At 61.6% G+C, this 22,609-nt stretch overlaps 2 protein-coding genes across 5 annotated transcripts; one reads left to right on the top strand and one right to left on the bottom strand.

Annotated features, from left to right (window-relative positions):
* Positions 1–204: 204 nt before the first annotated feature.
* Positions 205–9,390, top strand: DGAT1 (diacylglycerol O-acyltransferase 1). The gene is made up of 17 exons (XM_033126322.1): positions 205–576; positions 4,546–4,633; positions 6,600–6,640; positions 6,723–6,808; positions 6,891–6,943; positions 7,112–7,217; positions 7,300–7,413; positions 7,522–7,602; positions 7,685–7,788; positions 7,900–7,938; positions 8,068–8,109; positions 8,192–8,236; positions 8,325–8,437; positions 8,521–8,586; positions 8,672–8,759; positions 8,850–8,912; positions 9,015–9,390. Exons 1-17 carry the CDS (start codon positions 392–394, stop codon positions 9,168–9,170), a joined length of 1,470 nt encoding a protein of 489 aa, XP_032982213.1. The 5' UTR covers positions 205–391; the 3' UTR covers positions 9,171–9,390.
* A 1,272-nt stretch (positions 9,391–10,662) lies between these two features.
* Positions 10,663–22,465, bottom strand: HSF1 (heat shock transcription factor 1). Of its 4 annotated transcripts, none has more exons than XM_033126291.1 (14): positions 22,170–22,465; positions 15,594–15,702; positions 15,073–15,209; positions 14,725–14,849; positions 13,610–13,685; positions 13,475–13,536; positions 13,261–13,357; positions 13,046–13,182; positions 12,701–12,961; positions 12,233–12,313; positions 11,511–11,616; positions 11,377–11,442; positions 11,183–11,255; positions 10,663–11,100 (listed from the first exon to the last, which is right to left on the bottom strand). In XM_033126291.1, the coding sequence occupies exons 1-14, from the start codon at positions 22,284–22,286 to the stop codon at positions 10,895–10,897; spliced, it is 1,653 nt and encodes a 550-aa protein (XP_032982182.1). In that variant the 5' UTR covers positions 22,287–22,465; the 3' UTR covers positions 10,663–10,894. The 4 variants fall into 4 exon arrangements, with proteins under 4 accessions (XP_032982182.1, XP_032982184.1, XP_032982185.1 ...); XM_033126292.1 differs by having other exon boundaries at positions 10,895–11,100; positions 11,183–11,252; positions 22,170–22,286; XM_033126293.1 differs by lacking the exon at positions 12,233–12,313 and having other exon boundaries at positions 22,170–22,286.
* Positions 22,466–22,609: the final 144 nt, after the last annotated feature.

Below are 22,609 nucleotides of genomic sequence, written 5' to 3'. Positions count from 1 at the left end.
AGACGCCGAGGCCGGGGGAAGGCAGGGTCAGCCACCCGCCGCACGCCGCCGCCGCCGCCGCCGCCGCCGCGATCCAGCCCGCGGCGGGCGACCACGACTCCCAGGGTGCCCCGCGCGGGGCGACCACGACTCCCAGGGTGCCCCGCGCGCCCACGGACTACAAATGGGCGCAGGCGGCGGCCGCCAGCCAGTTAGCGGCTCCCGGAGCGACGCGGCGGTGAGCCGCAGGCGGACCGGCAGGCGCGCGCTGATTGGCGGCGCAGTCCGGCGCGCGGGCTACGGCAGCCGGCAGGGGGCGGCGGCGGCCTTTGGCCTTGAGTCCGGAGGCGGGGCCCCGGGTCTCGGGAGCGGCGAGCTGGGCGGTCTACGACCCAGGGTGCGGGCTGAGACCATGGGCGACCGCGGCGGCACGGGCGGCTCCCGGCGCCGGAGGACGGGGTCGCGGCCCTCGAGCCAGGGCGGCGGCGGCCCCGCGGCGGCAGAAGAAGAGGTGCGAGACGTGGGCGCTGGAGGGGATGCGCCGGCCCCGGACAAGGACGGAGGCGCCGCCGTGGGCAGCGGCCCCTGGGATCTGAGGTAGCGGTGCGAATGACCCGTAACGTCTGACCCTGCCCCGCGCTCCTGCTGTCCTGCCTGGTCCCTCAGGCTTGGCCGTAGCAGCGCGGGCGTCCGGGCCTTGCGTGGACAGTTGTGCCTCTTGGTCCCCCACAGGGAAACTGAGGCTTGGGGTGGAGGGTCGCCTGCCAGGTCGCCCCGCGTTGAGGGCAGCCGGCAGCAGCCCAGCTTCTAGAGCCTCCTCCCTCTGCGACCTACGGCTCCTTCCCCGGGCGAGCCACAAATTTCCTCTGTCTGGAAGGATCTGGATGGGGTTGGACGGTTTGTGATGAAAGGGGTCCGTCCTGAGGGCTAGGAGGGGTGCCTTGGGGGAAGAGGAGGGTGGGCCTCCTGTGGAGGGGCCAGCAGGAGGCTGGGACTGCCTGAGGACAGGAGCAGGGGGCAGTGAGAGGCTTTTCCCTCTATGCAGTTGAGAAATAGGGGTCCCTTCCTTTCCTGGCACCTTCATTCCTCACCCAGTGCTTGGGAGGCCTGGGGCGCTGCTTATGTTACCAGAACAAGTGCCCACTGTAGGGACAGAGTTGGGTCCTGGCTGGGGTGCAGGAGAGAAGTTTGAAGTGGGCACACCCACAGATGGGCGCCCTGTGTAGCTGAGGGACTGACAGGAAGGGGTGGGGAGAGCAAGCTGAGCAGGTGGGAAGCACCTGGCCTGCCTGGACATTGGCTCTGTCCTCCACGCTGGCTCCAAGCGGCCCCTTTGCCACCCTCCAGCCCCTTCCCCACTGCTGGCCTTCCTCCTGGCTCAGCGTGCTTTGGGGCTTTGGCTTTGGGAGCAGCTTCAGGGCTAGAGGTTATCAAGGAGGAAGTGGGCACTCAGTCAGTCGGTTGGCAAGGATTTGCTCTCTTTGTAAATCTGAATGGAGGCTCTTCACTGGGCACTGTGGGGTGGGGGTGGGCAACGGCAGCTGGGGCGCAGCACTGTCCCTGCCCTTGGAATGCTCACAGTCCACCTGGGAGATAAGATAATCTCAGCACTGAGCAGTGTGAGCAAAGGTCAGACACGAAGTTCATGAAGGCTCCATCGGGGAGGAGGGGGTTTCTACGGAGAGGGGTGCTTGCTTCCTGTGGGGTGCTGCCAGGGAGGCTGCAAAGAACAGGAGCGCTCTCGAGTGCCCTGTGCTGACCCTCTGGAGGCAGGGGCATGGCTGGCATGGTCTCCTCCTGGAAGGGCTGGGAATTGGGGTCCTATTGTGTGAGGTGGGGGTGCTGGCTTTAGGCCAACCTGTCGTCTCGGATGGTCTCTCCTGCCCTGCATGGCCCAGGTGGTCAGAAGCCTCTTCTGTCCTTTTGCTCGTTGGGCTGAGGGAGTGGGAGCCCTGCATGCCCACCCTTGAAGTCTGGACCCCCTGGGAAGAGGACCAGTACATGGCAGGGATGAGCCGTCCAGGGCGGGAGGGGGCCCTGGTTATCACAGTGCCCTTCTGGTTTCCAGGACAGGCAGGCAATGTGTGCTTGTCCCTCAAACCCGGATGCCACAAGGTTCGGGGTCCCCACGGTCTGGGGGCGGGCAGCGCCTGCCTTGCCCTGGCTGCCCTGCTAGTCATCGCTCCCTGACCTGCCTCCCCACTCCCTGCTGTGCCTACCCTCTCCTGCTTCCTCCTGACTCTAACCCTCCCTGTACTTCCTGGGCACCTTGGCTGGGGCAGCAGATCAGGTTCTGGGTGTGAGCCCGTTTCTCCCAGCCTGTGGCAAGGGTGTGGCTGTGGGGCAGGAAGAAGAGGGCACCCCTTTCTGCTCTGCCCTGTGGTTCCACACAGTCCTCCAGGCCCAGGATGCCGGCACTCCTGGGTGTTTGTCCCTGGGGTGTTCTCTGCCTCCCTCTCCAGCAGGGTCGGAGGATGTGGGGAGCCCACTCAGCCATCTTGCACCCCAGGGCTCAGCGCAGAGGCTGGGTGGAGGAAGAGCTGAGGAGGTGGCAGCTGGGAGGCAAGCTGGCACCCTGCTGCCTCCTTGCTCTGCTTGGCCCGGGAGCTGGACCATGTGGTCCCAGGGGTGGTCCACAGTTGGGGGCTGTACCTCTGGGCGAGCTTTAAGCCCCGGGTGCCTGTCTTCCAGTGGTGTTGTGAGGGTTGAGTGAGGTGACACATGCGATGAGTTAGAAAGGCCCTGCTGGCTGGGTGCGCCTGGGGTGTGGGTGTGGGACCGCTGCAGGGCTCAGAGGTGTGGGCAGCCTCTGCAGTAGGGGAGAGGGTGACAAGTACAGTTCTGGCGTGGTGGCCAGCTCCTGCCTCCCTGCAGGGCGTGCCTGCCTGCCCTCTGGTCCACTGCTGCTGACTGCGCTGGCAAGGCTGTGCCTTTGTGGGTATTGGTGGGTGGTGGGCTTCCTCCTTGGGTGGGGGCCTCTGACCTGGGAGGGTAGGGCGCTGCCTGGGGTTGGGATGGTGAGGCCTGTGGAGGGGGCTGAGGAGTGGGTGTGGGCAGGTTAGAAAAGGACTGAAAAAGCTTCTGAAATGTTATTTGGTGTCAACTGGAAAACAACACCCTTCCCCCACCCCATTTTCTTCGTAGAGATTGCCACAAATAAAGCCAGCATGGTCTTGGTGGCCCAAAGGAGGCAGGGGTCACAGTGTTGTGAAATAGCCCTCTGGGCGCGCCAAGCCCAGCACGGACATGCAGTTGCTGGTTGGCAGTTTGGGGCACGAGGTGGCTTTGGGATGGTTCCAGTGAAAGCAAGTGGACTTGAACTTGGGGCAAGGGGCTGGGGACGGCTCAGACACCATCCTCTGTGGGGGCTGGGCCTCGGACCCCTGCCCACCCTGTGGAAACGCAGGTGCAGAGACGTGGGTGGAGATCACGGCCTCTCTGTGAGGCCCAGGACCCACTGGAAGGTGGATGTAAGGAGGCCAGGCGGGCACCTGGGAGGGGCGGGTGGGCGGGACCGGTGCACACCTCCTGCGGGGAGGCAGAGGGGACTCAGGCCCTTTTGAAGAGTGCCTGCCGTGCAGCATCTGGGCCTCCTGGCCCTTCACCTCCCCGGGGGCCATCGGAGTGCTGACCACAACCACAGGAGGCTTGTCACTGAGGCAGGGCCAGCCTGAGAGGGCATTTGTGCTATGGTGCCCACTTCCCCCACCCGGGTACCTCGAAGGAGGGAAGGGAGGCCTCTGGCCTCAACTCTTACAAAACTGGAGACCTTAGTCAATGCTGTGTGGGGCTTCCTGCTGGCGTGGCTGCTGGCGAGAGGTGGGGCGTGGCCTCTGAGCCAGCTGTGGCCCCTCCCCCACCCCTGCGTTTCCCTGGATGTGAGGGTCTGATCATGTGCCCCCCCCCCCCCCCCCCCCCCCCGCACCCAGCACTGGGTGGGAGCAATCATGGGCAAGCACTCAAGGTACCGCTTCCTGCTTCTATGGGAGACCTTGCTGCCATCAGGTGCCCGGCCCTGGGTGGGCTCCCCTCTGCCCAGCGGGAGCATAGAGCTTACCTGTGGTTGAATGAGACAGACAGTTGGAGGCCACACGGGTGCCTCGAGGCTGGCCAGGCTCCTGCTCCCAGGAAGCTGCACATCAGGCCGAGGGCTCAGCTGGCCCTGGCCTGGGCCCTGTGCGCACTCAGACCTGTGTGGGAGGAGGTGGTTTGAAGTGGGGGTCCTCAGCTCTCCCAGGGGTGGGCTGCGCTGGGCTGACTGAGCAAGGTGCATTTGCCCCCTGCCTCCATCTCTGTTCAGCATTGCTGGGGGGCCCAAAGATCCATGGATGGACTCTTCCCTGTGGGCCCATCACCACGGCATAGCCAGTGCGGGTGGCAGCAACTGGAGGCCTCTGGGGAGCGAGGCCGGGCTCCTGGCCTGGGGTGTCCCAGCCCCATGTGGCCCCCTTCTGCTGGGTGCCTGGTGGGGTAGGTTGTGGTGGTCCCGGGACCTGGGCCCTGCTTGGCTGTCCTCCCACTGTAAACGGTCCTGCCTGAGGTTCTCACTGTTCCCTGCCCTGCTAGGTGCCACCGCTTGCAGGACTCTTTGTTCAGCTCGGACAGCGGCTTCAGCAACTACCGTGGCATCCTGAATTGGTGTGTGGTGATGCTGGTGAGTCAGATGGCAGCTGGGAGCAGGGGGGCTCAGCCTTTACTTGGGCACAGGGGGCCTGGGCAAAGAGCTTGTGTGGCTGGGGTGTGTGTGGAGAGACTGGTGGTGGCGGTCCCTGCGGCCACACGCGCTGGGGCTCCCATGGGCCACATGCTGGGTGCTTGTTCCTGCTGAGTGTCAGGAGAGGCCTGTGGAGGGTCATGTGGGTGGCCTTTGTGCTGTGAGCTTAGGGGCACAGGGGTCTCCCCAGTGGCTTTGCTGGGCAGGTGTGGGAGAGCAGGAAGGAGTGGAAGTGGACAGGATGGGTGGCTGGTCCTGGGCTGGTGGGCGGCGGGGCAGTAGACGGGGCACTCTGCGGGTATAGTGCTTCCTTGGCAGCATGCCTGGTCTTGTGGTCCACAAGAAGAATGTCCTCTGCTGTTCTGAATGGTCCTCGTGGGTGGGGGTGAGGCTCTTGGGCTCAGCCCAACAACCCAGACCATGGCTCTGCAGGCCCCCAGCCCCTCTCCTTCAGCCTGGGTCCCAGGAGTCTCCAGGAAGGTGATTAGATAGAGTCCCTGCCTTGGCCTTACGGGGTGGCCTGGCTGAGGCATCTTGTGGGAGTGGGACCAACAGCCCCTGACCCAGAAGCAGCTGGAGTCCAGGGCTCAAAGGGGCAGCATGCTGGGCGGGGCAGGGCAGGGGACAAGGGCCTGCCCAGGCCCAGCCTACACCACTAGGGGCTGATGGAGCCTGATGTCTTCAACCCTCACCCAGACACACCTGCCTCTGTCTCAGGTGCGGCTCCTGTGGCCACCTGTATAGAAGGGGCTCCAGGCACACCCATACCCTCCCTGCCTGTGGTCCCAGGAGGCTTCCTGGGGAGCTGTGGGGGGCACACAGCCTAGAGGGTGTGAGGCTGGCTGGGCAAGGGGACATCATCAGGAGTTGGCCTGTGCGGGCAGGCCCTTGGCAGCACTGTCTGTCCTCCTGCAGCCCCTTGGGCTCGCCGGGCCCTTTGGCACAGCCCGAGAGCCTTTCCCCTGCTTCTGGTGCCTCTGCCACCTCCCCGTCCCGCCCCTCCCCGCCCCGCCCCACCCCGCAGATGGGCACCCACGCTTGGGTCTGCCCTCTGTGCTCCCTTTGCCACCTGCACCTCCAGGTGAGTACTGTCATTTAGCAGCCCTGGCTCCTGCCTGCTGTGGGCTCTCAGGACAGGCTGCCACTGGTGGGGTGACAGTGTGGGGCCATGTGTGTCCTGGCAGGAGGCCAGCAGGTCAGGCTTATGGCTGTGGGAGGGGACCCTGTGTCTCTGAGCTTGTCACCTCCTAGTGAAGCCTTCCCTGACCACCCAGATAAAGGCCCCCACCAGTGTTCCCTTGCCAGCAAGTTTCCACAGCGCGTACCCTGACCCTTGCACAGGGCCAGAAATTGGGGTGGTCAGCAGGGTCTGTGCCTGGTGGGGTGTTGGAGGGAAGCAGTCACCCCACCCACGCTGGAGGGAGGAACCATTTTGATGGGGGCTCCATCAGTGGACGCTGCTTTGGGGTCAAGTGGCTGGATGTGGAGCGCTGCAGGGATGGCTGAGGCGGAAGGAGGGGTCATGCGGGAGTGCTGCAGTGCCTGCCTTACGGCTGGGCACCATAAGGACTGGCCCGGCTGGCAGGGAAGTGCCCTGGATGTGGGGAGGCTGCTCCCTCAGCAGGACAGCAGAGGGCTGCTGGGTGGCGAGTCTCTGCTGCTGCAGACTGACTGCTTCTGGGAGCTGCCTGGTGTTGGGACCTTCCCGTGGGTGTAAGGGGCAATCGTGAGGGCAGTGCTGAGCACGGGGCGGGGGGTGGGTGGTGAGCCTTGGAGCTTGGCGTGGAGGTCACACAAGGCTGGGCCTACAGGACCGGGGCTTGACCCCCACAGCGACTGGGAGGTGCGGGGTGGGGGGGCCTGTGGCCTGGGCTGACGGGTGTGCCCCTCTACCTCTCTCTTACAGATCTTGAGCAATGCACGGTTATTTTTAGAGAACCTCATCAAGTGAGTGCCTTGCCCAGGGCCCCTGCCCTCGCTGAGGCCAGCCCCCCATACCTGCTCAGGCCCTTACCTCCCCGACCTGTAGGTACGGTATCCTGGTGGACCCCATCCAGGTGGTGTCTCTGTTCCTCAAGGACCCCTACAGCTGGCCCGCCCTGTGCTTGGTCATCGGTGAGTTGGGTGCTGAGGAGGGCCTGGGTGGGGCCAGGGCTGACCCAGACCTGAACCTGCCCTGTGGCATTTCTGTCCTCAGTGGCCAACGTTTTTGCTGTGGCTGCGTTCCAGGTGGAGAAGCGTCTGGCAGTGGTAAGCAGTGCCCTCATGCCCCTGCCCTGCTGGGGGTCCATGCTCCTCACCAGGCCTGGGCTTGGAACTGGGTGCCAGCCCACCCCACGTGTCTTTCCTGGGCTCGCTGTGCCCTGGGAGACGCTTTGTCCGGGGAGTGGCCCAGCTGAGTACTGCTCCCCCACCCAGGGCGCCCTGACGGAGCAGGCAGGGCTGCTGTTGCACGTGCTCAACCTGGCCACCGTTCTCTGCTTCCCAGCGGCCGTAGCCTTCCTGCAGGAGTCCATCACTCCAGGTGCTGTCCCCCGCCCACCTCCCCCCAGCCTGTCTCCTGTGGGGGTGTGGGAGGCCCTGGCCTGAGCCTGCCTCTCCTGCAGTGGGCTCCGTGCTGGCTCTGATGGTATACACCATCCTCTTCCTCAAGCTCTTCTCCTACCGGGATGTCAACCTGTGGTGCCGAGAGCGCAGGGCTAGGGTCAAGACCAAGCCTGGTGAGGGGCTGCCCAGGACTGGGGCCAGGAGCCCGGCCGCCTGCTATGGGGAGGGTTGGGGGGGTGGGAGGCAGCAGCAGGGCCTCACCTTCCCCTCTGGCCTCCCAGCTTCCGCAGGTAAGAAGGCCAACGGTGGGGTGGCCCAGCGCGCTGGCACAGTGAGCTACCCAGACAACCTGACCTACCGTGGTAGGTTCCTGTCGGGTGTGCAGGAGGGCGGCGGGGGACAGTGGGCCAAGCCTCCCGTGCCAGCCCCGCCTTCCCATTCCAGATCTCTACTACTTCCTCTTTGCTCCTACACTGTGTTATGAGCTCAACTTTCCCCGCTCCCCCCGCATCCGAAAGCGCTTCCTGCTGCGGCGGCTCCTTGAGATGGTGAGGTTGCGGGGCTGTGAGAGGCCGGCGGGGGGGGGGGGGGGGGGGGGGGGGGGGGGGTGGGCACCAGGCGCTAGGGGCTCAAGCGAGTTGCTCTGCTTCCTCCCCCAGCTGTTCTTCACCCAGCTCCAGGTGGGGCTGATCCAGCAGGTACGGGAGAGGGGCGGGGCTGGGCGGGGCTGAGCGGTTGGGGGGTGGGGCGAGGCGGTTGGAGTGGGCGGGGCTGGGTGGTTGGGGCGCCCAGTGCTCCGGGAGCTGACGCTGTGCTCTCCTTTGCAGTGGATGGTTCCCACCATCCAGAACTCCATGAAGCCCTTCAAGGTGAACGGTCAGCCTCCCCGGCGTCTGGGGGTGGGGCCGGGTGGGGGCAGCCCCGGGAGCCAGCTGCGCCTTGTCTCCGCAGGACATGGACTACTCGCGCATCATTGAGCGCCTCCTGAAGCTGGCGGTGAGCGGGGCTGGGCGGCGGCGCGGGGCCTGGGGGTGGGGGGGAGGGAGGGTGGTTTCTGGAGCCTGGCACCTGCCTCTCCCCTCAGGTCCCCAACCACCTCATCTGGCTCATCTTCTTCTACTGGCTCTTCCACTCCTGCCTGAACGCTGTGGCCGAGCTCATGCAGTTTGGGGACCGCGAGTTCTACCGGGACTGGTGGTGAGTGGCCTCGGGTGGGCAGGGAGCTGGGGGCTGTGGTGGGTCAGGGGGCCACCGGACAACTGCCGTCTCTTGACCCACAGGAACTCTGAGTCTGTTACCTACTTTTGGCAGAACTGGAATATTCCTGTGCACAAGTGGTGCATCAGGTGGGTGCTGGCGTGAGTGGCGGCCGCAGGGCGGGTGCCTCAGGGGTGGGTCTGGGCGCCCGCCCACAGTCTCCTCCACGCGCAGGCACTTCTACAAGCCCATGCTCCGGCGTGGCAGCAGCAAGTGGGTGGCCAAGATTGGGGTGTTCCTGACCTCCGCCTTCTTCCACGAGGTCAGTGCTCTGCAGGGTCCTGCCTCCTGCTGGGTGGGGGCGGGTGTGGCCCTGGAGGTGCCGGCTGACGCCCCTGTCCCTCCCACCCAGTACCTGGTGAGCATCCCTCTGCGCATGTTCCGCCTCTGGGCCTTCACAGGCATGATGGCTCAGGTGAGCAAAACCCCCCTCCCGTCCTCGCCATCCTGCTCACCCTTACTGTGCGGGGCCACCAGCTATGGTCCCAGCAGCCCACTGACTGTCCCGCGTCTGCAGATCCCACTGGCCTGGATAGTGAGCCGTTTCTTCCGGGGCAACTATGGCAACGCCGCCGTGTGGCTGACGCTCATCATTGGCCAGCCGGTAGCAGTGCTCATGTACGTCCACGACTACTACGTCCTGCACCACGAGGCCGTGGCAGCGGGGCCCTGACCAGCTCAGGCCCGCCCACTAAGCAACGCGCAGCCTGGTCCCACGGAGGGGGCTGGCTGCCCACAGCCTCCTCCGGTCTCGTCCCGGGGAGGCCTCTCTGCCCCTATGGGGCTCCCTCCTGCCCCCTTGGCGATGGCAGACCAGGCACAGGCCAGCGCCCTTGGAACTTGCTGTTCCTTCTAAGGATCCAAGGATGTCAATAAAGTACTGTCCAGAGAGACCTCCCTCATCCTGCTGGGGGGGCGGGCGGGTGGGCAGCTGCCCTGGGGGGCTGCGCTGTGGCCCTCTTGGGAGGGATCTGGGTCTGGGGCCCGCCAGCTGCAGGGGAGGCAGGGCCCCTCCCATACCCATGCCATGAGCAGGAGCCCTCACTGCCTAGAAAGGCTCAGCCAAGGTCAGATGTCCTGTCTGGTCCCTGCCTGTTAATCCTATGTGGAGCATGGGTGCTTGGAAGAAGGCACCTAAGGACTTCCTGGAAGTGGGCCTCTGCTTGCGGGTGGGGGTTGGAGGCCAGGGCATGGAAAAGGGTTGAGAATCAGGACTGATTCTCACCAAGGCGAGTCCAGGGGCCCAGGGGAGGTCCTGCTGCCCTTAGTCACATGCTGGGTGCTCGCCAGGGGGCAGGCAGGAGGGCGCCTCTTGGATGAGGCGTGTGGCCTGGCCCCATCCTTGCCCAGGTCTCTCACATGCATCCTGTACATGGGAGAGGGCATGGGTGCTACCCAGTAGCTACCTGTACCTCCTGGGTGCTGCTGGTCTGAGGCCTGCCCCCCAACCCTGGTCCCAAGGGGATCTCTGGCTCCCCTGGGCCCCAGCCCTCAGGACGCCTTGTTCCCAGACCCTGCCACCCACCAAGCCTGACAGGTGGGGGCAGCCTGACCCTGTTTCCACCTTATCTTGGTGGGTCGCCTCTCCGACTAAAAGCCTGAGGCTCCATCAGGCCAGCTGTGCCCTGACTTGTCGCTGTGGCTCCGTGGGCTGGTGTCTGAACAAGTCCTGGGCAGTGGTCTCGGCTGCACTGTCCCTGCCTCAACCAGAATCTGGGCTTACCTAGGGGGTGCGCTGTGGACACACTGGAGGGTGTATCCCTCACTCCTGCCAAGAGGATGGTGAACAGTGGGGGCAACTCCTGGGGACAGAAGGTGTCAGCTGGGCACGCTGACATGCACCTTGCCCACCCCTTGACTGGTAGAGCTTAGAAACCGGATCCCAAAGACAGGGCTGCCCTCCCCTTCTTCAACCAGACCCCAGAGCACTGAACCCTCAGGCCCCAGAGCCGGCTCAGTGCCTGAGAACACTGCCAGGAAGACATGCAGTGTGGGGTGACCTTGGGAAGGGGGGTCCTCCTGCCTGGTCCTTTAATCAAGTTACGGGCACACAGGTCCTGGGGAGTCAGGCGGGCACAGGCGTGCTTGGGCACTGCGGCCCCTCCTTAGCCCCGAGCCCCACCTCACCACCCTGGCAGGAGGAAATGGACTCGGGAGGCCACAGCTAGAGCCTGTCCTTTATACATCTCTGCCTGTCTTGTCCGTCCGTCCGTCTGCATATATACCTGTGTATCTCTACAGAAGGGGAAAAGGGAACTTGTAAAAATCCAAAATACAATTCTAACTGAACACCCACAGTACTGGCAATCCAGGTGTCACGACCCATGGCATGTGGGGCTGTGGCCCTCGCTGCTGACTGGGTGGGAGGGAGCATGGTTAGCCCCCCTCCTGGGACCTCTAGGAGACAGTGGGATCCTTGGCTTTGGGGGTCTCGGAGCCCGTCAGCAGGGAGACGCTGGGGTCATCTGTGTAGTCGTCCCCCTCGGAGAAGTAGGAGCCCTCCCCCAGCTCGAAGAGCACGGGCAGGTCGCTGCTCCCCACGTCCACGGAGCCTGGGTCCACCAGGAACAGGGGTTGTGCTGTATAGTGCACCAGCTGCTTTCCTGGGGGGAGGGGGCCCAGTCAGGATGCTGGCAGGTGGGGAGTCGGGGGTGGGCAGTGAGGGGGTCTGGTCAGGGTGCTCACCTGAGTCGGGGCTGCTGCTCTCAGCCTCTAGAGGCCTGGGGGGGTCCTGGGGGGACAGGAGCTCCTGGATCTGCTGGGGCAGGGGTGGCGGCACAGTGAGAGTTCCCACTGGCCCCTTCCCTCCTACTGCCCCCACCCCTACTCCATGCACACTGAACCCTTCCCTCCCACTCTCCCACCCCTGCTCTACTCACGCTGGCCAGGCTGCTGTCAAGGTCAGGCAGGCTCACGTCGGGCACTGTCACCGAGGGGCTGAACAGCTGCAGGGGAGGAAGGATGGTCAGGTGGTGCCTGGGGGCGGGGCGGAGTGGGGCAGGGCGGGACTCACGTCCAGCAGGGCGCTGGTGTCCACGCTGAAGCCGTGGCTGCTCAGCATACTCTGCAGGCTGTCCAAGTTAGAGTCCATGGCATCCAAATGGTCACTGAGCTCGGTCCTGGCCGGAGTGAGTGGGGCAGGTGAAGCAGAGCCCTGGACACCTGCCTGCCAGGGAAGGGCTCCCCTCGGCCACACCCCGTTGGGCGGGGGGGGGGGGGGCATGGACTCCTGGCCACCCGGGAGAGTGGCTCAGGGCCCGCTGCCTGGTCCAGTCCTGCCGGGCTCTCTGAGGCCGCCCACGGGCTGCATTGCAGGCTGGGCCAGGGGGGCAGGGGGCTGACGGGGCTTTGTGCTCACAACAGGCTTGATGAAGTTGTGCCTTTGCCCTAAGACCTGGTGGCCATGACCCAGAATGCCCTGGGCCACCGGGGCCCCTGTACAGGTGACCAGGCTGGTTCCTAGAGGTGCCCATGGGGCCCAGCCCCACCCTGAGGAAGCCAGTCAGCACAGCAGCAGGGACCTGGTGACACTGCAGCTGCACCAGGCTGGGAGGCCCGTCCCCATCAGTCAGTGACTTGGGGCACTGGGGGGCCGCTCCCGCTGCCGAAGGCCCGGGACATCCTCTGTTCACCAGGCAGGGAGTGCTCGCGGCCAGGCTGGGGTCTGCTCCACAGCTGGGGAGGGGCCCGAGCTCTGGCGGAGCCCTCCTCCCTCCCAGTGGGGACGGTGCTAACCCTGGCTGGACTCGGCCATGCAGAGAGGAGGGGCAGGGGAAGAGGCGGGCGACCCCAGACATCTGTGGAGTGCGAGCCAAACTGCAAGATACAAAGACAAGAGCCCCCCATTGCAGGTGGGGGCCAGCCGGGTGCCGTGCCCCCCGCCCTCGCTGGCCCGGCCTCTGGAGCAGAGCCTCCGCTGGGCAGCAGGACAGACACAGGACCCAGCGGCCTGTCGTAAGAGCAAGTGACAGCGGCAGCCAGGGTGGCCCCGAGAGCAGGTGTGACAGGCTGCACACCCTCGGCTCCTGCCACAGCAGGGCTGTGGGACGGCTGGGCTGGTCTGTTCTCCTTTTCCAGCCCCAAGCTCTGAGCTCAAGGCCAGGCCTGCCGGCTCACCCCCCAGCGGCCCGTGTCCTGTTCTCCAGGACAGTCCTAGCCAGAGGCCCGGTGGCACTTCAGGGACTGGTGCAGGGCAGTACTCACTTGTCCAGGCAGGCTACGCTGAGGCACTTCTCGGGGGCTGAGGGGGGTGAGGAGGGCCGGGCCCCCACATCAGTGAGGGGAGTGGCCGAGGCGGCGGGGGCAGGCTCGCTCTCCCGCAGAATGGAGTCGATGAAGGCGGTCGGGGACAGGGGGGTCTCCACAACGGAGGACGGGCTCCCGGGACTCGCCTCCTCCACCTGGGGGCTCCGAGGGCTGGGGGGCTCCTCTTTGACTCGCACCCGGGGGCTGCTTGACAGGGGCCTGCACGCGGGGGCACGCGGTCAGCAAGCGCCGTGGCTGGCCCCAGCCTCCTCCCGACCGCTGGGAAGGTGGCGCGGCCCCCACCTCTCATCTGTGTTTCCGCCTGGAGAGGCCAAGGGGCTGCTGGGCGCCAGCTCGGTGATGTCGGAGATGATGGGTCCGGAGCTAGAAACAGCATCTGGGGAGTAGAGGCTGGAGCCGCCGTAGGCCGGGGACGGAGCCTGCCATCAAAGGGATGTGAGCACATGTGGCACCGAGGCAGCACGTGCCCCACCCAGGCCAGGGCGGCGCCTACTCACCGAGTAGGGGCCGGAGCTGTGGATGTGCTCCAGCGAGTACTGCCGGCCGTACTTTGGCAGGGAGTGTGCCGAGCTGCCGTCGTTCAGCATCAGGGGGCTGCAGGGAAGGGTGGGGTTAGCTGCCTCCCGGCCGGTGGCACCCAGGACACAGCCAACGAGAGACAGAGGCGGCCCAGGGCCCGGAGCAGAGGGCCAGGCACCCCCAGCAGCTCACATCTTTCTCTTCAGCCCCAGGACCCGGTTAGACCGCACCAGCGAGATGAGGAACTGGATGAGCTGTGGGGTGGAGAGGTATGGTCAGCCCGGCCCAGAGGAAAGCCACCGGGGGCCCCGCCGGCCTGCAGCACACCTTGTTGACGACCTTCTGCTGCTGGGCATGCTTCTGTCGCAGGCTGGCCACCTCTCGCCACAGGGCCTCGTTCTCGCTGCAACACAGTGGGTGTGGTCAACAGGCTGGATTCCAGCAGCTTCGGGGGCTGAGGGGTTCCACACACAGTCCAACCCCGCCCGGGAAGGCAAAGGCCTGTGGGTGGCCACATATCGCTGGCCTGTCCCCACCCCAACAAGGACTGGCTATGTCATGATGCCGGGGACAGGCCAGGATCTGTGAGCAGGTTGGCCCTTCTGCTGGCCCAGCCCCACCAAGACACCCACATGTCTTCTCTTTATTTTATTCTACTTTATTCTGTATGTACGTATTTGTTATTTTTAAGTTTTATTTCACTGTAAGTTCCAGGTGTAGCCGCATGTCTTCTTGACATGGAGTTGACCCTGGCCTCACCTAGAGAGGCAACCATGTCTTGGGAGGCCAAGTTCTCCTGGTTCTCAATGTGAAGACAGAGCCCAGGAGCCACCTCCATGACATGGGGTCATAAGGGCCCACCCTGAGTGGCTTCGAGGTCACACTGAGCCAAGGACAGCCACCCCTGGGCCCCTGAGTGCACGGGAGGAAACTCAAGCTGGCCTTCCTGGGGTTCCTGGCTGGGGGGGGAGGGGGCACAGAGCTGGTTATGTGGTAGGCAGACATGTGCCAGGGGCAGGGGTTCCAGAGAGAATGCAAAATGCTTCCTGCTCCCCAGGCCGGAGGTGGAGGTAGGCAGGACGGGATGTCTGCTGAGTGATGTCACGACAGCGGGAGCCAGCAGAAGCGGGTGGCACTGTGGGCTCCGTGAGGAGCCCGGCCACGCTCGCTGGCCTGCAGGGAGAGTTCCCACTGGCCCCTTCCCTCCGACTGCCCCCACCCCTACTCAGGGATACTGTGATCAGCCCCAGGACGCAGCCAGTGCTGGGAGCCCAGCTCTGCCTGTTGCTGCAGGAACCGGGTCAGACCCCGCGTCCCGGGAACAAGGATGACCCGGGAGCACCCGCCACGGACACTGCAGGAGGCAGGGCTGGGGGAAGAGGCCCCGGGACGGAGTGGCCAACTCCCGGCACGGCACCCAGCACCCGCTCCTTGGGACCTACTGCTTCATGGCTAGCAGCTTGGAGTCCATACTCTCTTGTTTCCCCTTCATCAGCTGCACGTCGGTCAACAGCTTGGTGACACTGTCCTGGCGAATCTTGAAGTCCTCATTCTTCAGCGTAGACACCTGGGTCCCCAGGGGAGCAGTCACTGAGATGTACCCCCTGGGACACAGGAAAGGGCCGCGGGGCTGCTCGTCTGATGGGGGACGGGCGGGGGATCCACGAGGGACAAGCAGAGAGGGGAGGCCCATCAGGAAGAGGGCCGGGTGCAGCCCGACCAGGCCAGCAGGACACCGAGTGGCTGCGGCTCCCCTGCAGCCTGCAGGGACAGGGAGGCTGGCTACTCACGCTGGTCACCTTCCTCTTAATGTTCTCCAGGAGCTGCTCCTGGCCACGCAGGAAGCACGGGTGCTGGAACTCGGTGTCGTCCCGCTCTGGCTTGACCAGGCCGCCCTGCTCGATGTGCACCACCTTCCGGAAGCCATCTGCACGTGATGGGGCGAGGGCGGCTGTGCCTCGGGGCTGCAGACCAGCCCCCACTGCAGCCTGGCTGCTGCCCCACGGGCGGGCGATGGGAGGCTCGCGTCACGCCCAGCGCTGCCCACAGCAGCTGCATGGTCTTGGTGTAAGGGAGACCCCACGTCCCCAGCAGCTGTGGCCGTGTCCAGCTGGGGTGGCAGGAGCTTTTCCCTGGGACTCGGGCCAGGCCCATGAGGACCCTTCCCCCCAGGTCTCCAGGCGCTAGGCTCCAAGCCGTGCTCCTGGCCAGCACAGCACAGGGATCAAACCCTGGTGGCTCTGTCCTCCACCACAGAAGGGTCAGACACCCCTGGGAGACCCGCCCCCCCCCCCCTCCAGTGGGCACTTACACATGTTGAGCTGCCGCACGAAGCTGGCCATGTTGTTGTGCTTGAAGTACTTGGGCAGCACGTCCTTGGCGAACTGGCCCTGGTCGAGCACGTGGAAGCTGTTCCCGCTCTGCCAGGACAGTTACACGCAGTCCGTGAGGGAGACAGGCGCCCCCACCCCAGCGGGGCGACCACACTCCCACCCTGTGGGGCTGAGCCATGGGGCCTGGGGAAGGCAGAGTTCGCCTCCTCAATCAGCAGCCACGTATGTCTGGTCTCTGCCCCTTGGCCTGTATCCTTGTCAGAGGCCCGGGACTGGGCAACAGGAGCCACATGGCCGGGGAGAGAAGAGGGACCTTGAGCCCCTGCCCCAGGGTCCTGGAGCTTCCCTGGTACCAAGTTTACACTCATGAGACACCACAGCACTTGGGCCCATTCTTCGGGGACCCACTTTAGCTTTCATCAGCAAATTTACCCTGAGAACAGCTAACACCCTACATGAAGGCAGCCAAGAAAATGGGAACCTAATTTCAGTTACTTGGGAGAGGGGATTTAAAGAGGGGATCAAGGGCAGATTTGAGCAGGGATGAGAAGGAGTCAGCAAACATGAGATTATCCAGTCTGAGGAACAGAAAGAAAAAAAAATAAAAAAAGTTAGCAGACCCTCAGAGGCGTGCAGAACACGATCAAACACCACGAGATGCACAAGGTGCAGCCCCCAGGGAGAGGAGAAACAGGGACAGAAAGCATATCTGAAGAAATAATGGCCAAAAACTCCCCAAGCTTGAGGAAAAACATCCAGGAGGCTAAATAAACTCCAAGTAGGATAAACAAAAAGACTGACTTAGATACTTCATAAACATAGAAAGCAAAAGGCCAAGAGAGAATCTTGAAAGCAGCAGGAGAGGGTAGACTCATTGTGTACGAGGAAGCCCTATTGCACTTAATAGCTGGTTTCTATCGGAAGCCACAGAGGCTAGAAGGCAGTGGGATTACATATTAAAGGTGCTGAAAGGAAGGGGGAAAAAGCCTGCCAACCAAGAATTCCATATCCAGCAAAACTGTCCTTTGAAAATGAACGAGCAAGTTCCACTTCCGGGATAGCAGCGTGAGGAGATCCACTAAGCCACTTCCCAGTGGGGCAAGCAAAGCTTATTGAAATAACGGTCTCTGGAAATTGTCCTAAAGGTATATAACAAAAGAAAAAGCATTTACTCAAGAAAACCTAAAATCCCGCAGGGACAGTGAATCTGTAGAACCCGAGCCACAAGCAACTCCCTCCTTCTCACACCAGCCCCCCTTAGACTGACACTTCACTTCGGGAGGGAATGGCCAAGAAGAGGAGGACCTCCCCCCCTCCTCCCCCCCCCCCCCCCCCCCCCCGCCTTTCCAATCCAGACCGACTGTAGCTCCCCAGGAGGGGCAGGCTAGACAACGTTTTTCGTTTTGTTGAGCTCCACATGAAGAGGCAAAATGCCTGGTGACTGCAAACAAGAGGTTGGGGGTCCACACCCCTAGAATGGAGTATCCTGGGGCTTCCAACACTCTCACCCCAACTAGCAGGCAGAAGAGAGCATCCATGCCAGGAGAGGCAAGCTGAGACGACTAGAGGCCACTGCCCTGCCCGGCGGGGCTCAGAGAATCTGCTCAGGGAGAGGCAGTCTGAAGGAGAGCTCTCCCAAGGGACTCACTTTATTTGAAAGAATGTGTGGAAGCTAAAGCCTAAAGGTGCTCTTGGAAACAATACCTCTTCTAAATTAAGAGTAACAAGCTAAACCACAGGGCAGCTTGTTCACACAGGAAAGAGATAGCTAAGATCTCCTTGGGTCAGAAAACCCTCAAAGACAACCACTGCTCAAAGTTAATTGCAGGAGACTGAACAACTTGTGCCCTGGGACAAAGTCACAAACAATAGGACAATCAGGCAGTGATTATAGAGTCTAAAGGCCGGTGAGGCAGTGAACTAACAGAGATCAAAGAAGGAGGAAACAGACCTCACTAAAATAGCCAGTCAAGTCAAAAAACAGACAACCAAGAAACAAGCACAGGGGTGGGGGTGAAAATCATGCGGAAATACTACATATGTAAAATGTAGATTTTCAATAAAATTACAGGACGTGTAAAGAAACAGTAAGGTGTGACCCATACACAGGGGAAAAAAAGAAAAAGCAACAGAAACTGCCTGTGCTATAAACATTCGTGTCTAGGTTTTCCTCCTCCTAGAAGTTCTATAGTTTTAACTCTTATATTTTAGTCCACGATTCACTTTGGTCAGTTTCTTCATGTGGCATAAAGTGTGCATCTGTGCTTGGATGTCCCATTGTCCTGGCACTACTTGCTGAAAAGCTACTCTTCCTCCATGGAATTCCAGTGGCACCCTTCTCAAATATCAACTTGCCTTAGACACGTATAAATAAGCGGAACAGAGAAGCGGGTCTCTCTCCGTTCCGCTTATTTACACACTTATAGTTATGCCGACGTCACTCAGCACTGATTAGTGTAGATTTATAGTTAAGTCTTGGAATCAGACAGTGAGAGTCTCCCAACTTTGTTCTAAGAGCTTGGCTCCTCTCTGTCCTTTGTTTTTCCATATCAACTCTAGGATCAGCTTATCAGTATCTACACAAAAGTCTATGCAGATCTCAAAGGGACTGCAGGGGATGTATTTTCATCTTCCCAATCCTGAGTCTTCTCATGGCATTTGTCTTGATTTATTTAGTAGGTCTCCTTCAATTTTTGTCAGCAGCGTTTTGCAGTTTTCATTGCCTAAACTGTATACTCGTATGTATTTTTGAGGTTTACCCCTGGGGTAACTGGAAGACCCCCAATGACCCCTACCTCCACAAGTTCACACCTGGCCCTCCTCCCACCAGTGCCAGGTTGTTCTTTGTGCCCAGCAGCACCCAGTAGATGTGATGGCAATCAAGCTACACTGCCAAAGCCACTCTGGGCTCTGGCTGTCTTGGATGGCTTGCTCTGGGAGAGGATAGCCAATGTGTTGTCAGCAGACCTCGGGAGGCCCACGTGGTGAACTAAGTCTCTCAGCTCCACTACAACCCATGAGAGACCTCGAGCCAGAATCAGCTGATGACTCTCAAACTGTGAGAGAATGTTCGCTGTTGTTTCACGCAGCTACGCTTGGCAGTAACTGGTAACACAGCAACAGGTAAAACAACTGCCAAATAGTTTGTGTGTTTTGATACTATTGTAAATATTTCCATTTTCAATAGCTCATTGCTACCATGAAGGAATAGAATTGACTTTCGTATATTGACCTTGAATCCTGTGACCTCACTAAACTCCCTTATTAGTTCTAATAACTTCTTTGTAGATCCTTTGGGACTTTCTAAGTAAATGATAATGTTTTATTTCTTGCTTTCCAACCTTGATGTCTTTTACTTACTTATTTACCTATCACCTGACCAGGATATCCAGTTGTCAAAGACAAGTGCTAAAACTGACTGTGACCCCCGCAGTAATGGGCAGTCCAGTGCATCTGGGGGCTAGCTGGGAAAGTGGGCGGGGCCAGTGGGAAGGGTCCTGCTGCCCTCTCCTCAGGAGATGTGGAGAGCCTGGGAAAGGCAGGCAGCGCGCAACGGCTGGATGTCAGCAGAGAACATGGACTTCTGATCTAGTTTAAGCATTCTCTAGCTCTTATTTTGTTAAGTTCCTTCATGTCTCTGAGACTCAGTTTTCTTACCTAAAAAGCAGCCATTTGTCACCTACTTACGTGGCTGTGGATGGAGCAGAACTGATACATGAGTAGGCTTAGCCTCATGCCGCACAGGAGTGAACAAGGATAGCTGGGCGGTCATCATGCGGGTTCAAGGAGGCAAGGGGAGCACCAGGCCCTGCAGCGCACCTCGGTCTGCTGCTGGGGTAACCTGGGATGATCCCTCAGCATTCTGGGTCAACCCACAGGGCCTGCTGGGTCCCGCCCAGCTGGCTTGGTGAGAACAAACTCAGGGGGCTTGCCGGCCCACCCGCTCTGAGCCTGGGAGGAGTGTGGTGCCCGCCTGTCAGAGGAGCTCTGACAACAGTCTATGGCCAGCTCTGAGTGCCCAGGTATGGCCAGGCCAATTCCTCGAGTGGTCTCATGGGGAGCTGGTGACCTAACCTCAGGAACTGTTCTGCCCCAGACCCTCAAGTGACCCTCTGACTACTGGCACTCACGGGCCACCTGGCATGGGCCCTGGCCTTGGCGACCTCCAGCTGCTAGGTTTCTGGGATTTCCCCCAGCCTCCACACAACCCCATTAGGGTTGTTCCTGCTTCCAAAGAGGAGAGAACTGCACCGGCCAGTGTGGGAGCGGGGTGAGGCCAGGCAGACATCAGGCGCCAACACTGAAGCAGGGCCTCCAAGTACAGGTGGACTAAACGAGAAGTGCTCCTTACTTACACAGCCCGGAGCCCCAGACTAGAAGGGCTGATTCACAGAACACCTGGGTGGGCTTGCAGAGGAGGGGGACAGCACAGACTGCAGGTTGGGAGAGCTGTGGCCCATCCTGGGCCACGTTTGAGGTCACCAAACACCCTCCTAGGGCGCCAGCGGCAGTGTCCTGCAGGATCTGTTTGGGGAGCAGCTGCGAATCTAAAAGCCCCACACAGTGTGCGTCTGTAATTGCACCAGGATTTGGGGCAGCGACCTGTTGGTCTGTCCCTCATGCTGGGCAGAGGACACACAATGCTGTCCGCACCTGGCCCCACAGGCCAGTTTCTGCAGCTGGAAGCGCCCCTCCACCGCTGGTTACTCAACCTGGAGAGTCAGCCTCTAACTTTCCCTCGTCCTCTGGGGCAAAGGCAGATGGTTTCTCCTAACAGAGTGGTGAGAAAACTTCCAGCACTAAGGGGAAAGCACTGTGAGCATGGACGTCGGAGCCTCCCACAGACTCAGAGCCAGACTCTGGGCCGTGAGTCTGCCCAAGACCCAGGGTGGACCCCTGACAGAGGCCGCAAGGCCTGTGTGGGCGTCCTTAAGGCCACAGACACAGGACCACCTCCTTCTCTGGCCCAGTAGCTCCACAGCCCCTGTGCAGCCCAGAAAAGGGCTTCCTTCTGCTCTTGAGCTAGAGCTCCCCAGTGTCCTGCACCCAGCACACCCTGCCCGACTTGCCAACAAACCAGGTAGGAGTGACACTCAGTATCAGCCGCTCACCCCTGTGGAGAGCTGGCCAACAGGCCTCACGGGCGGTGTGGCCACTGCGAGGGGCAGCTGTCACAGGCCTGATCGTATCTGACTTTCCTGTTCCAAACAAAGGCTTTGCCCAGAACACGGCTGCAGGTCCTGGAGAATATGCTGGCAGTTCTACACATACACACCTCACAATCTTTGAGATCAAGGGGCAGGACGGATCATCCTAGCAGGATTAAGCTTGGAATATCCCAGAGGATCTCTGACGCCCCTCCCCAAGCTGGGTTAAGAGTGTTCCCTGAGAATTAAGGGGAAGGAAAAAGAGAATGGCAGGATATAAGAAATGGAGAGTGGCTTGTTTTGGTCAGGAAAGTTTGAGGTCTCAAACAAGGGGATGGTGGTCACGTGACAGCCCATGAGAAAGCAGCCTGCCCTTCTTTGGGACTCGACTGGCCATTAAATAAATACGCACCGGAGGATGGAGAACACACACAAAGCTGTCACTGTGACCAACAAAAAAGTATCTCCAACAGGAACGCTGCATGACTTCCAGTCTCTTTACTCCGAACCACTCTACAGGCAGGGCAGAGCTTCAGCAAACAGCCCAAGAATGAGAAACTGGCCTCCAGCTAAGGGCTAGGTTCCATCCAGACTTTTCCTCATTCCTAATGACTTAACAGTATGGGAAGGACAGCCATAGAAGTCTGAGAAACCCCGCCCTACTTGCTGGGCACACACGTTTTGGCCCTCAGTAGGTCAAGCATGTGTGGAGGTGACCAAAGGCTTTGTACCACCAGGACCGCCTTTCCCATGGACTATGGCTCTGGCCTTGCCCCGACCCCACGTCACAGCAGGATGTAAACAGCACTCTCATCTCCAAGTCCAGACACAGTCTCTGATTTACTTCTACAAACCAGAGCTGTCCAGTCTCGCAGTCAGACTATGTAAACAAGCCTGCTGCCAAGCAACTGGACAGAGACGTGAATAAAGACGCCCTGTGAGGAATGTAAAACAAAGCAGCTCTCGGGAACCCCAGCTCTGGCATCTGGACACGGGTTCGAGATCAACCTGAACTTTAGGACGTTTTACTTTCTGCTTTCTCCTTCTGCACTCGAGCAACGCCCTCCGGCTCATGCGCCCAGTCCTGATATTTTCGGAGGAGCTGCCTACCACGCCACCCTGGTAACTACCTGAGAAGATATAGAAAGGCACCTGGACACGACGTTCGCTAACGAAACCGTGTGCTGTTCAGAGGACAGACACACCTCCGCAGTTGTTCCACAATTAGCAAAAGCCCAAAGATGGAGAGGCCCTTTCTCTCCACCCCAGGGAAACTTGGCGCGGGCAGGAGCCGGCGAGAAGCGGGCCACGGACGCTTCTCCTCCGGCTGGGCTCCCCGCCCCTACTCGGGCAGGCGAGGTTGGGAGCCGGCCCAGCCCCCGCCCGGCGACGCGCCCCACCCCTCACCGGGCTCCAGCAGATAAGCGCGTCGGTGTCCGGGTCGCTCACGAGGGTCCACAGCTTGGTCAGGAAGGCCGGGACGTTGCTGGGCCCCGCCGCACCGGGGCCCACGGGTAGATCCATAACGGGCAAGGCAGGGAGAGGTGGAAGTACCGACCGCGAAAAGACGCCGAAGGCCGGGCTAGCGCCGCCGCAGGGTCTGCAGCCCGGGCCGCGCTGCCGCCGCCCGCTGCGCACACACAACTCCGGGGCCTAGCATGGCCGCCGCCATCTTGCGACGCGCGCGCTCCCGCCGGCGCCGCCCGCCCGCGTCCCCAGTACGCGCGCACGCCGGCCCCGCCCTGGCTTTCGGGCCCCGGCCCCGCCCCGGCCTCCGTGCGCCTGCGCGTGTCTGCCCTGCCCTGCCTCACCAATCAGGCCTCGCGGGGCTGGCCGGCCGCGCCCTC

Source organism: Rhinolophus ferrumequinum, chromosome 14, assembly GCF_004115265.2.
Source record: "Rhinolophus ferrumequinum isolate MPI-CBG mRhiFer1 chromosome 14, mRhiFer1_v1.p, whole genome shotgun sequence".
Classification (NCBI taxonomy): Eukaryota; Metazoa; Chordata; class Mammalia; order Chiroptera; family Rhinolophidae; genus Rhinolophus; species Rhinolophus ferrumequinum.
Note: the sequence above shows the minus strand (reverse complement) of the source record. Positions and strands in the feature narration are given on the sequence as shown.